The sequence below is a fragment of the Phacochoerus africanus genome, chromosome 10, assembly GCF_016906955.1.
Source record: "Phacochoerus africanus isolate WHEZ1 chromosome 10, ROS_Pafr_v1, whole genome shotgun sequence".
Taxonomy (NCBI): domain Eukaryota; kingdom Metazoa; phylum Chordata; class Mammalia; order Artiodactyla; family Suidae; genus Phacochoerus; species Phacochoerus africanus.
The window spans coordinates 87,625,502-87,640,236 of NC_062553.1; the positions used below are offsets into that span (position 1 = coordinate 87,625,502).

The 14,735-nt window shown below is 38.6% G+C and overlaps 1 protein-coding gene across 4 annotated transcripts in view; it reads right to left on the reverse strand.

Annotated features, from left to right (window-relative positions):
• The window catches only part of NAA15 (N-alpha-acetyltransferase 15, NatA auxiliary subunit), an 82,687-nt gene that overhangs the window by 49,421 nt on the left and 18,531 nt on the right, over positions 1-14,735 (reverse strand). For all 4 annotated transcript variants that reach the window (XR_007137538.1, XM_047799054.1, XM_047799055.1 and 1 more), the window contains exons 2-5: positions 6,214-6,298; positions 5,420-5,524; positions 2,345-2,502; positions 918-1,052 (exon numbers count right to left, since the gene is read on the reverse strand). Coding sequence is in view for 3 of the 4 variants with exons in the window: in XM_047799054.1 (XP_047655010.1) it covers positions 918-1,052; positions 2,345-2,502; positions 5,420-5,524; positions 6,214-6,298 (483 nt within the window). In the remaining variant the exon portion in view is untranslated. The remainder of the gene's footprint in view (positions 1-917; positions 1,053-2,344; positions 2,503-5,419; positions 5,525-6,213; positions 6,299-14,735) is intronic.

Below are 14,735 nucleotides of genomic sequence, written 5' to 3' on the forward strand. Positions count from 1 at the left end.
GAACCTGAGTAGTATCCATGAGGACACGGGTTCAATCCCTGGACTAACTCAGTGGGTAAAGGATCTGCCCTTGCCATGAGCTGCAGTGTAGATCAGAGGCAGCTCAGATCTGGCACTGCTATGGATGTGGTATAGGCCAGTGGTTGCAGCTCCAAGTTGACCCCCAGCCTGGGAAGTTTTTATATGCCATGGGTATGGCCCTAAAAAGACCAAAAAAAAAAAAAATCCAGATTGAAAGGAATGGAAGAGAAATGATAACTAAATTGAAGTATGATTCTAAACTGGGTAATTTTTTTTAACAGTGCCCAACTACTGAGTTAATGAAATATATAGAAAACAAACCAGCAGATACTATGTGAGCAAAAAATAAAAAATAAAAAAGTTTAAAAAAAAAAGGAAAAAAGGAGTAAATATGATTTAATAGAAGGATTTAAGGGTTTAAATATAGCTACAGTTGTGATCATATTGTAATGTATAAAACTGAAAAAAAAAAATCCTACAAAGGATATAAATAGGAATTGGTAAATTTTGAATATGGACTGTGGATTAGATAATAACAGTCTATCAATGTTAAATTTCCTAATTTTTTTATAATCTATATAGCACTATCTATTGAGTTATTCTTAGGAAACATCAACTCAAATATTCAGAAGTAAAAGAACAAGCTGCCTATAATTACTCTCAAATGTTTCAAGAAAAATTATGAATAGCTAAGCAGACACAGAGACTGAAAATTAAGTGTATCAAATATTAACAATTAATGTAAGTGAACTTCTATATGGAATTCTTTGCACTATTCTTGCAACATTTCTGTAAGTTTGAAGCTATTTCAAATAAAAAGTAAGACTATACACTTCTTTCTTTTAGCTATACTAAGAATCAGACCTAGTTTACTAGGTCTAATGTCTGGTTGTTACCTGTTGTGTTTTCCTAAATTCTTCTAAAATCTTTGCTGCCATTTCATAATCTTCTAATAAATGGTAAGCAATAGCATAACCAATCCATGATGCTCTTTGTGCAGGTCGAAGCTGAAGTAATTGATATCTCGTTTCCTAAAAGGAAAACAGTGAAAAATAAATGGTCCTCAAAAAGATCATACCGATTTACCCAATAACTGAGCAGGCAATCTGCAACACAATGATGAAATAATAAAAGACAGTTTCAAAAATCCGTATTATATAGCTTTATAGAAGCAAAGAAGATATTTAAGTATGATGAAACTTCCAAGATAATCTTATAATTTTTTAAAGACCAGGTACCCTTGATATTACTAACTGATCTACTTACTCTAAGAAAAGAGGATGGAAAAGACAGTACAAAGGAAAAAAGTTTTTTGAACAGTGCCCAACTAGTGAGTTAATGAGATTTATAGAAAACAACCCATAAGAAAAAAAAAAGAATGAAAAAAGAAAACCCAGCAGATACTACGTGAGCAAAAAAAAAAAAAAACAAAAAAACAAAAAAAACAAAAAAACAAAAAAACAGGAAAAGAAGGAGTAAATGTGATTTAACAGAATGATTTAAGGGTTATTGCTGTAGCAGGGTTTGATCTCCGGCCTGAGAACTTACGCATGTCACAGACATGGCCAAAAAAAAAAAAAAAATCATGAGTGCTCAACACCATAAAATAATTTTTTTCTTTTTCTATTATTTTGTATCTAAATAAGATGACAGAGGAGTTCCTGTTGTGGTTCAGTGGAAATGAACCCAACTAGTATTCATGAGGATGCAGCTTTGATCCTTGGCCTCAATCATTGGGTTATGGATCTGGCGTTGCTATGAGCTGTGGTGTAGATCACAGATGCAGCTCAGGTCTGGCATTGCTGTGGCTGTTGCCGTGGCTGTGGCACAGGCCTGGCAGCAGTACCTCCAATTCGACCCCTAGCCTGGGAACCTCCATGTGCCACAGGTGCGGCCCTAAAAAAAAAAATACCACTGAACTTTTATTCCAAAGTAACAATGGAATATTGCTGGAAGCTATAAAACAACTACATACACGGGGAGTTTCTGTTGTGGCGCAGTGGAAATGAATCCAACTAGGAACCAGGAGGTTGCAGGTTCAAGCCCTGGCCTTGCTCAGTGGGTTAAGGATCTGGCATTTCCGTGAGCTGTGGTGTAGGTCACAGACGAGGCTCAGATCCCGCATTGCTGTTGTGACTGTGGCATAAGCCAGTAGATGTAGCTCCAATTCGACCCCTAGCCTGGGAACTTTCCATATGCCACAGGTGTGTCTCCAAAAAGCAAAAAAAAAGCAAAGTTTTATTATCAGATGGTACTCAAAAAGTTTTAAATATTTTAACAATATTTCCTCCTTAGAATAAGAAAAATTCTCTGTTTTACTTACCCTGTAACCCTCAAGATCTCGCATTTGAATCTGTAGTAAAGAAAGGTCCCTTAAGATTTGAAGATTGTCTTTATCCCATTTTAGAGCATTTCTGTAACACTTAATGGCTTCATCGTATTTCTTGTCTGACCTCTGGAGAAGGCCATAAACATGCCAACCTAAAGGATTTAGTTAAGGATACAGCCTACAAGTCAAGAAATAATATTCCAATAATATTCCTCAGTAATCAGAAAACAATAGCTATTTATGAAATTACAGGCTTAAAAAAATAAGGGAGAGAATATATAGAAGGTAGTTTCATACAGTGGAAAATAGCACAGCTTTTCAAGCCAGAGAAAACAGGTACAACCTGCCTTATTAACTGTGACCTTAAACAAATTAATTTAGTCTTGGTATGTTTCCTCAATTATAAAAAATAAAGAGAAAACCTATACAGCAAAGCATAGCAGTTTGGTGACAAAACTAGATAATATATATAAAGTGCTCACTGGCTGGCAAAATATAAAATGCTCAGTAAATATTAAGAATTACCTTTACTTTTAAAAGGAAAAAGATGGTATCGGGTATCTATGATATGTATTTACTTCAAATCAGGCATATTTTCTTTCTTTTTTTATGATTATCATAGTCCACAGGATTTTAAAAAATTTATTATAATTGATATACAATGTTCTGTATATTTTCTTTTCTTTAGCTAACAAGGTTCTTAGGATAATGCACCTACCCTTAGTGCAGTATAAAGTTCTAAAAATCAACTACATAAAAATTTTTTCCCACTCATTTAAATAATACTTATTAAAACTTCTTACTAAATTAGGGGTAGGTGAACAAAATGAACAATCTCTTACAGTCAAAGAACCTTAAGTCTAGCAAGGGCTACAGATAAGTAAGTAAATTACAGTAGGTTGTAAAACTGTGCTATAAAGGGATAAAATATGTTAATAATCCCACTCCACTAACAGAGGTCTTTAGATCTTGATTATTCCAACAGTCACCCATCCTCCTGCATTCAATCTCTCTGTGTTTATTCTCACCTGCCAAAGTAACCTTTCTAAAACACAGAAAACTCGGCGTTCCCATCGTGGCACAGCAGAAACGAATCAACTAGGAACCATGAGGTTGCAGGTTCAATCCCTGACCTCGCTCAGTGGGTTAAGGATCCAGTGTTGCCATGAGCTGTGGTGTAGGTCACAGATGTGGTTTGGATCATGTGTTGCTGTGGCTGTGATGTAGGCCAGCAGCTGTAGCTCCGATTAGACCCCCTAGCCTGGGAACCACCATATGCCGCAGAGACGTGGCCCTGAAAAGAAAAAAAGAAAAGAAAAGAAAAACAAAAACAAAAAAACCCAGAAAATTCTACTTCCTATTTTTAGAAACTTAACAATGTTCCTCTCTCAGATCAGACTCAAACTTTTCAATCTAACAACTTTTACACCAGGAATCCTCAAGAGTCAGAAAATACAGAATGTCTAGGGTGGCGTGTATAACTGAAAATCCACATGTTATAAATTTTACTTGAAAAATAATCTTTATCATGTAAGAGATAAAGGTGAAGGAAATCTCAGTTAGTTGGAACACAGTTTTAAAAATCCTGAGACACTACTCTTCATAATCTGCCCCCATTACTATCCTCCCATGCCCTCACTCACATTTCAACCACCAATACCCTATTGTTTCAGGACTTGATCAACTCTCTTGAGCACTGCAGCACCTTTTAGGTGCCTCTAATCTCCGCCTCCTAAAAATCTATCCTCAAGGAGTTTAATGTTGCCAAAAATTTAAAGAAATTTACATTTAACAAGAGGAAGCTGGAGTTCCCGTCATGGTGCAGTGGTTAACGAATCCGACTAGGAACCATGAGGTTGTGGGTTCGATCCCTGCCCTTGCTCAGTGGGTTAAGGATCCGGCATTGACGTGGGCTGTGGTGTGGGTCACAGATGCAGCTTGGATCCTGTGTGGCTGTGGCTCTGGCATAGGCTGGCGGCTACAGCTCCAATTGGACTCCCAGCCTGGGAACCTCCATATGCCACGGGAGCGGCCCTAGAAAAGGCAAAAAGACAAACAAACAAACAAACAAACAAAAAACAAGAGAAAGCCAATTAAATACAGCATCGCAAATACATACAGAACACTATGCCAACATTAAAAATGATGAAAAGATATCTACAACAGTCTTAATTAATCTTTTGCTCACCTTTTTAGTTTCTTGTTACTCTCAACTCATTCACTTCTGCTTTACCTGATTAGTGATAATTTTTGAACAAGCTATAGCATTTTAAGTAATACTCAGAGGTGTTCAGTATAAGCTTCTAGCAAGTATCTTCCTTCACTACTGTAAGATCCTTGAAAGCCAAATCCATTATCTTAGTCTGTATTATGCTGAGGGCCTTGTAAACACTTAAAAATTTGTTTAATGTTTCAGCACTTAAAACTGTGTTAGCCCAGAACAAAGTTAAAGAAATATTTGTTTAAAAACTACTTAAAAAATATCCCACAATTTTTTTTCTGTCTTTCCTTAGATATTTGTACTTGCTCCTATTTTCACACTTCCCTCAATAAAACTTACAGTACTTAGTATTTTCAGGGACTATGTTAAGCATCATTAAATCTTTACAACACAGTGAAATGGCAATAATTACCCTCCTACTATGCGTAAGGAAATTAAGCTGTAAGAGCACTTAGATAGAAGCTCAGCTGGGATTCGAACCTAAATGAAACATACTCCAAACCCTGTGCTCTTAATCAGTACCCTAAATTGCTTCTCTAATACTCATTTTTGTATAGCTTTCTGTAAATTTATGCTATGATGAAACCTGCAGGGTGCCTTTTTTTAAAGAGAGAAGAGATTTTGGAGATATTTTAAAAGACAAGTTCCATTATCTACTACAAGCAAGTAGATAATGTCAGAACATAGTAGGTATATAACAATGTTTCATGAATGAAGACAGCTATTGTATTCAACTGAAGAATGAATCATCTCCTCTGGATTTATATGGTAAGGAGGATCTAAAACTTCTAACTCCCAAATTACCACCTTAGCTCAAGACACCCCAATCCAACCCTTAAAAAGGATACACACATGACTCTTCAAGTCATTTCTCAAACCTCTACGAACCAATTCATAAGCTTCTTCCTTTTTCCCCAAACAGTTCAATGTTAATCCTTTCATAGCCAGGGTTTCTATTTAAGAAAAAAGAAAGCAATTTAAAAATAATAACAAAAAAGTAACTATTATCTCAAAGACAAATGTTACATTATCCTAAGTATTTAAAACTTCAGGGAGATTATCGAGAAATTTCCCAGGTTTTTACAGAATTAAAACATTTTTACTATTCTATTATTTTGCTTTTTATGGCCACACCCACAGCATTCAGAGGTTCCCAGGCTAGGGATCAAAAAGGAGCTACAGCCCCTGGCCTATGCTACAGCCCCTGGCCTACGCCACAGCCACAGCAACTTGGAATCCAAGCCATGTCTGTGATCTACACCACAGCTCATGGCAACAATGGATGCCTGACCCAAAGAGCAAGGCCAGGGATCCAACCTGCATCCTCATGGATACTAGACAGATTCATTCCCACCACGCCACAAGAGGAACTCTAGAATTAAAATACTTTTAATTGACGAATGAAGTCAACACACATTTCTATACTAAAGGCCTCCCTAAAGGTTTTTTTTTTTAGATAAAAAAGATATAGAAATGCATGAAAACCTGGTAATGCATATGCTAACAAGATAAAATAACTTTCCTACTGTTCTTCAGGGGAATTCCATGGGATGACCTTATTAAACCACTTCTTTAAAGTATAAAAAACTCCATCTTGAAATAAACTTTATGGTTACACCAAGTGTAGAGTAGTTACATTTACCTCCATGCTCAGCAAATTTGGGATTTGAGAGGATTTGTTTACAGAATTTCAACCCATTCCGGTACTGCTTATGTTCATAACATCTCTGTAAAGACAAAAAAAGAAAAATGTAAGTTCACGAAGAAATGCAATTTTAAACTCAGTACTAAATATTTTTTGTTAAATACAACAAAGTGATCAGATGTTACTTCCATATTCTCCTAAATCCCACTAAAATGCCAGTTTAAAAAAAAGAAAGAAATACAGAAGGTTCAAACATAAAAAGGAAGAGTAAGGCAAAGGGACAAAACATGCACAAGAAAAATGTCATTAGATCACTCCAAAAGGTCCACCAAGTGTTAACACGAAACTGAAAAAAAAAGTATAGAAAATATATTTTAAAATAACATCTTTTGAAGTTTCTGTTGTAACGCAGCAAAAACTAATCAGACTAGTATCCATGAGGATGCAGGCCTCGATCAGTGGGTCAGGGATCCAGCATTGCCATGAGCTGTGGTGTAGGCTGCAGACAAAGCTCGGATCCTGCATTGCTGTGGCTGTGGTGTAGATCAGCAGCTGTAGCTCCAATTTGACCCCTAGCCTAGGAACTTCCATGTGCCGTGGGTGTGACCCTAAAAAAGCAAAATAAAGTAACATAAAATGACATTTTTTTACTAAAGGAAAGAAGTCTCTGAAGTCACAAGGGACAAACGAGTGCATGCAAATTAATGAAGGGCACGTCATTAACGCAAGTTCAAAGCCTGGAAATAATGGACGGTCCTTAAGAACTTCAAGTCAGATCTGTAATTAGAATACCACTGGGGAGTTCCCATCGTGGCACAGTGGTTAAGGAATCTGACTAGGAACCATGAGGCTGGGCGTTTGACCCCTGGCCTCGCTCAGTGGGTTAAGGGTCCGGTGCTGCCGTGAGCTGTGGTGTAGGTCACAGATGAGGCTCGGATGCCACATTGCTGTGGCTCTGGTGTAGACTGGAGTCTACAGCTCCGATTAGACCCCTTGCCTGGGAACCTCCATATGCCATGGGAAGCGGCCCTAGAAAAGGCAAAAAGAACAACAAAAAAAAAGACAAAAAAAAAAGGAGTTCCCATCGTGGCGCAGTGGTTAATGAATCCGACTAGGAACCATGAGGTTGTGGGTTCGGTCCCTGCCCTTGCTCAGTGGGTTAATGATCCGGCGTTGCCGTGAGCTGTGGTGTAGGTTGCAGATGCGGCTCGGATCCTGTGTTGCTGTGGCTCTGGCGTAGGCCAGTGGCTACAGCTCCGATTCGACCCCTAGCCTGGAAACCTCCATATGCCGCGGGAGCGGCCCAAAGAAATAGAAAAAAGACAAAAAAGACAAAAAAAAAAGAATACCACTGGGAGTTCCCACTGTAGCCCAGCAGAAACAAATCCAAGAGGAACCAAGAGGTTGCGGGTTCGATCCCTGGCCTTGATCAGTGGGTTAAGGATCTGGCGTTGCCATGAGCTGTGGTATAGGTCGCAGGCACAGCTCAGATCTGGCATTGCTATGGCTGTGGCACAAGCCAGCAGCTGTAGCTCAGATTCAACCCCTAGCCTGGGGACCTCCAACTGCAAGTGTGGCCCTAAAAAAAAAAAAAAAAAGAATACCACTAAATTTTTATTCCAAAGTAACAATGGAATATTGCTGAAAGCTATAAAACAACTACACACACAGGGAGTTCGAGTCATGGCACAGCAGAAACAAATCCGACTAGGAACCATGAGGTTTCCGGTTCGATCCCTGGCCTTGCACAGTGATCAAGGATCCAGCGTTCCCCTGGGCTGTGGTGTAGGTTGCAGACGCAGCAGCTCAGATCCTGTGTTGCTGTGGCTGTGGCGTATGTAGGCTGGCAGCTGTAGCTCTAATTAGACCCCTAGCCTGGGAACCTCCATGTGCCATGGGTATGGCACTAAAAAGCAAACAAAATAAAAAATAGAAAATAAAACCCCACTACACACAGCCTTCAAAATTCAGAATTCCTTAACCAGCAAAATCATCAATCAAGTATATGAGTAAAATGACATTTTAAGCCTTCTCAGAAAGTTAAAATTTTAGCTCTCTGTACTCTTCCTTGGGAAGCTATTAAAAGGAATCAAAGCAAACACAAAAAAACAATATGGGACTTAGTAAATAAGTAATCTAATGCAGGAGTTCCCATTAGGGCTCAGTGGAAACGAATCTGACTAGGATCCATGAGGAATCAGGTTTGATCCCTGGCCTCACCCAGTGAGTTAAGGATCTGGTGTTGCCATGAACTGTGGTGTAGGTTGCAGACATGGCTTGGATCCTGCGTTGCTGTGGTTCTGGTATAGGCCAGTGGCTACAGCTCCAATATGACCCCTAGCCTGGGAACCTCCATGTGCCACGGGAGCGGCCCAAGAAAAGGCAAAAAGACCAAAAAAAAAAAAAGTAATCTAGTACAAAAAAAGGACTAAAGAACAAACCACTCCAAAATCAAACAGGACTCCAAAGGCCACCATGGAAGAGGTTTCTAGCAAGGGCAAAAATAGATGTACTTCATAATATGGAAAATATTGTTTATAAGCACAAGACAGAAATACAGACACACTTGGGGGAAATGAGCAATAAGTCTGTAGAAAATGAGTAAGACAGGTATTAACCCCAGGAAAAATAAAGGCTTATATAGGAAAGTGTGGTCTTAGTATACAATTGGCTCAGCAATAAATAATACATGTGTAATTATAAAAATGTAAACTAGGAGTTCTCTGGGGGCTCAGTGGGTTAAGGATCTGACATCGTGACTGCTATGGCTCTGGTCACAACTGTGGTGCAGGTTCAACTCCTGGCCTGGGAACTTCTGTACGCTGCAGGTGTGGCCAAACCACAACAACAACAACAAAATATTGTGATATAACTGTAACGAGAGAATGAGGAAAAGACAGGTGGGCAAATGTGTGAATGATGAAGTTTTAAGTCCTATTTTTCCATAAATGGCATCAATATGTTCTTTTATAACAGTAATAATTTTTAAAGCATGTATTCCTTACAGAAAAGAAAACCCTCTGCATCTTAAAAGATATGATGTCAGAATTCAGTATTATAAGTTTAAACAAATCTTATTCACAACTTCTGAAACAATCAATACATTCAAGATCTGGGAGGGATAGTTAATGCAAATGACAACAAAATCATGGTAGAAAAATATGAAGAAACAACCAAAACTGTAAAATTTTACATTCAGCATCAAGACATCAATTGCTCAATGCTACAGTCAATTACAGAGCTGTTCTATAATCACCTATGTACTCACCTTCTCTACTTTGTTGTTCACACCTCAAGCCTGAGATACTATTCAAACACAACTGACTTTACTTCCCAAAATCTATTATTCACCAATGCAGCAGATGTCCTTCCATCAACTCCTCACTCAGATGATAAAGCAGAAAACCTAATTATCCTCTATGCTTACCTTCCCTCACACTTCCATTCTCTAGCAGATGCATAAGTCCTAGTTTCTCTGCAATAGCTTTCTAACTCTCCACCCCTCTACAATCAACAGGCAAAGTGATCTGGGAGATAAGAAGGAGGGGCGAGTAGAAGCAGTAATTTACAAGCTCCATTAACTGTATACAACCAAAGATACTTAAGACTAAGCAACTTGGAGTTCCCATCGTGGCTCAGTGGTTAACAAATCCGACTAGGAACGGTGAGGTTTCAGATTCATTCCCTGGCCTTGCTCAGTGGGTTAAGGATTCGGCGTTGCCATGAGCTGTGGTGTAGGTCACAGATGTGGCTCGAATCCCGTGTTGCTGTGGCTCTGGCGTAGGCCGGCAGATGCAGTTCCAATTTGACCCCTAGCCTGGGAATCTCCATATGCCATGGGTGTGGCCCTAGAAAAAAAGGCAAAAAGACAAAAAAAAAAAAGGACTAAGCAACTAAAGTTAGTGTTCCTATTTACTTAGCAGAAAGTCTAAAAATGTTTTTCTTATAATGATTATAATAATAGTAAATAGCATTAAAGACAGCAATACTCTAAAGACCAGGCTAATTAAAAGTAAACTCTTATGAGTTCCCTGATGGCCCAGTGGTTAGGTCTTGGCACTCTCACCACTGCAGCCGGGGTTCAATTCCTGATCTAGGAACTGAAAGCCCACATCACATCAAGCCACGGCAAACTTCAAAAAAAAGTGATACTCTTGACTTGTCACTTTTCCAAGGACTACATACATTCAAGCAACAGTTTAGTGCATTGTTTCTTTAAAACTCTTAATTAGCTTTCTAGAAATTTACTTCCAAAAAAATGTGGTAAGGGAAATTCCACTTTTGGCCATGACAGCCTGAACCTCCCCTTCCTACCATAAACAACAAAACTGTACAAAATGTATACAATAATTATTGTCAGTCATGGGACAACACGCATTGTGAACCATGAGAAAGGGAAAACAAAATTAAACATGACACACTTGGAAATGTCACTGCACAGGGAGAAGGATCCCAAACAGAGTATCATGGTCCAGGGTTAAAAAGACAAAGGCTGAAGTTCAAGGAGGCTGAGGTACTTGGAAGGCAGAGTACTGAAAATGATAGAACTATTCAGAGAAAGAGATCCAAAAATCTGCACAAGGTCCCCATGCATTTGTGGGGTTTTTTTGTTGTTTTTTTTGTCTTTTTGCCATTTCTTGGGCTGCTCCCACGGCATATGGAGGTTCCCAGGCTAGGGGTCTAACCGGAGCTGCAGCTGCCAGCCTACGCCAGAGCCACAGCAATGCAGGATCCGAGCCGCATCTGCAACCTACACCACAGCTCACGGCAACGCAGGATCGTTAACCCACTGAGCAAGGCCAGGGACCGAACCCACAACCTCATGGTTCCTAGTCGGATTCATTAACCACTGCGCCACGATGGGAACTCCTCCCCATGCATTTGTGGCTGAGAATTATTGAGAATTAAGTCTTGCATATGTAAGGTGAAACTTCATGAAGCCAAACAAAGAATGACTAGGAAACAGAAAGTTCAATAATTCTTAGGGCTCCCTTGGTATTGAGAGTTCCAAGTAGCCAGAACGGAGTCTTCATTAAACAGCTGTGTAATCCAGAAAACACTGCAAGAAAGTCTATTCAGTAGCAGACAAAAACTAGCCCTAGAATAAGTATACCCTAGAAAGCCCTAGACTGATGGGCAAACCATTATCTTCACTAACTGCTGTAACAAAATCTAACATGCTTAAAAAAAGACAATTAAATCCAATAAAACAGTATAAAATTCTTAGCGCTCAACATCCAATTAAAAGTTACTAGATAAGCTAAGAAGTAAGAAAATATGGCCCATAAAAGAGATGATGAATTATGACATAAGGATACCAAAATGACTATTATAAATATGCTCCAGAATTTAAAGAAAATGTAAACATAGCAAGAGAGAACTGGAACATAGGAAAAAGAAATAGCACTTCTAGAGATTAAAACAAAAACAAAAAACCTATCTACAATGAAAACTTCATCAGCTAAGATTGAAGCAATTATGATACTGCAAAAGAAAAGATCAGTGAAACAGACACAACAATAGAAACTATCCAAACTGAGAAAACAGAAAAAACAGATTAGCAGAGCCAAAATGACCCTTCTTTACAATAGAAAAATAAATTCTAAGAGTTCCCTTGTGGTGCAGGATATGGTGCTGTCACTGTGGCAGCTTAGGTCACTGCTGAGACATGGGTTCAGTCCCTGCCTTGGGAATTTCCATATGCCAAAGGCACGGCCAAAAAAAACAAATAAATAAAAATAAATTCTAAAAGCATCACAGATCTAAATGTGAAATATGTAACAATAAAGCTTCCAGAAGAAAAAAAAAATTTTAAGTATCTTCATTATACTGGAGTGAGCAGGACTCTTTAAGCAAGAAATTTTAAATGTTCAAGATAGTGTTTAAGGATGTCCCACTGTAGCACAGCAGGTTAAGGGTCTAGCATTGCAGCACCTATGGCAAAGATCACAGCTGTAGCTCAGATTCAATCCCTGGCCTGGGAACTTCCATATGCCACGGTGCAGCCAAAATTTTTAAAAAATTTTTCCATGCTCAAGATTGTGTTTGAGGAGTTCCCTAGTGGCTCACTGGGTTAAGAACTTGGCATTGTCACTGCTGTGGGGCAGGTTCAATACCTGGCATGGGAACTTTCACCTGTCTTGGACATGGCCAAAAAAAAGGGGCAAGTCAGAGAAAACAATAAACATTTTTGACTAAGATCTTATATCACAATATAAAAGAACTTCTTTTAAGTTGATAACAACAAAACAGCTCCTTAAAAAACTGGGCAAGTCTTGAAAAAAATAACACACAAAGAAGTTATCTTAATGGCTAATAAACACATAAAAAGGTGCTTGATTAAACAAAAAACACAATGTCACATCATTAAATTATTAAAATAATAAATTTGATATATCAACTGATAAAGTTATGGAACAACAGGAACTCTCATACACTGCTTGCTGGTAGGATATGAAATTAATTAATCAAATGGTGCGAGTATGCAGCAGAAGGAGTTTTATGGTATAAAAATTATATCTCAATAAATCAGATTTTTAAAAAATACTATTTGGTATATGTAATAAAACTAACCATACACAGACACTGACCCACTAATTCCAATTTTAGGTATACACCCAAATTGGTTATATAAACCAAAGGTATATTCACCAAAAGACAGGAAAAAACGTGAACAGCATTTATTAATAGGTGAGATTACAAAAAAAATGTGAAAGAACACCTAAAATTAATGAAACACTAGCAGCAGTAGTAGTAAGTCATAATAATGTAAGCTTAATAATCTCACTTTTAATTTACTTGGCATTAAAAACTGCTTTTACACTTAAGGCTTTCTTAAATTTCTTAAATTGACCAAAGGCAATAAAGTAAACATGATATAAAAGTCTTCTCTGGAGTTCCCATCGTGGCGCAGTGGTTAACGAATCCGACTAGGAACCATGAGGTTGCGGGTTCGGTCCCTGCCCTTGCTCAGTGGGTTAACGATCCGGCGTTGCCGTGAGCTGTGGTGTAGGTTGCAGACGCGGCTCGGATCCCGAGTTGCTGTGGCTCTGGCGTAGGCCGGCGGCTACAGCTCCGGTTAGACCCCTAGCCTGGGAACCTCCATATGCCGCGGGAGCGGCCCAAGAAATAGCAACAACAACAACAACAACAATAACAACAACAACACACACACACACACAAAAAAGTCTTCTCTGTTAAAGTATATATATCATTAAGTGCCACACTGTATCATAATCCTAGCATGACATTTCTAGGTCATTTTTACATATTAGAAACAATATAAATAAAATTTTTACTTCATGAAATTAGTAAAATAATAAAAAGAGCTGCCTTTGGAATCAAATAGCTATGGTTCCAAACACTGACTTCTGACACTAAAACTAATTAGGTAATCTTAAGCACTTGCTAGGTTATAAAAAAGAATCCTTAAATCATGGAGACAAATCATCATCAAGAAAAGACATGTAAAACAGTCAATAATTAACAACTAATACTTACTGAGAAGCTACTGTGTGCCAGGCACTGTGCTAAAAGCTTTAGAGGGAAAACTCATTTAATTCTTATCAATACCTTGAATTAGGTACTCCTTTTTATCCACATTTTAAATGAGATAACTAAGGTACAGGGAAATTATTACATAATTTGGCCAAGGTCACACAGCTACGAAATGATGGGAAAAAAGATCTGAACCCAGATAATCAGGATTCAGAGCATTATACTTAACCGTTATAACTACCTGTATACTACAGTAGAGCAACCTAAGCCTAGCACAGTAAAAAAGAAAAGTGTTTTAAAAAACCCACTAACAGGAGTTCCTGTTGTGGCGCAGCAGAAACGAATCCGACAAGGAACCATGAGGTTGCAGGTTTGATCCCTGGACTCGCTCAGTGAGTTAAGGATCCGGTGTTGCCGTGAGCAGTGGTGTAGGTTGTAGATGAGGCTCGGATTTGGTGTTGCTACGGCTGTGGCGTAGGCTGAGCGGCTACAGTTCCAATTGGACCCCTAGCCTGGGAACCTCCACATGCTGCGGTTTGGCCCTAGAGATAGAAAAAAAAAAGAAAGAAATCCACTAACACAAGTAATATAAAGCCACTGTAGAAAGCAGAGAGGAAAAAGAGGGAAAAATTAAGTTATATTCCCATCAGAGAGGCAACTGTTATTAATATGCTGACTTTTTTTTAAACAAGAAAGCTTTATTTAATCCAGGAGTTCCCATCTCAGTGGAAACAAATCTGACTAGCATCCATGAGGACGCAGGTTTGATCCCTGGCCTTGCTCAGTGGGGTTAGGGATCCCGTGTTGCTGTGGCTGTGGTGTAGGCCAGTAGCTACAGCTCCCATTCAAATCCTAGCTCAGGAACCTCCATGTGCTGAGGGGGCAGCCCTAAAAAGACCATTGCGGGGGAACCTTTAATTCAAAAATTATATAACAATCTATCCCACACAGAGTAAAAATGCGGACCTGAATAAATATATTACTAGCATATAGAAATCACAGACATTGATATTCTTTTTTAA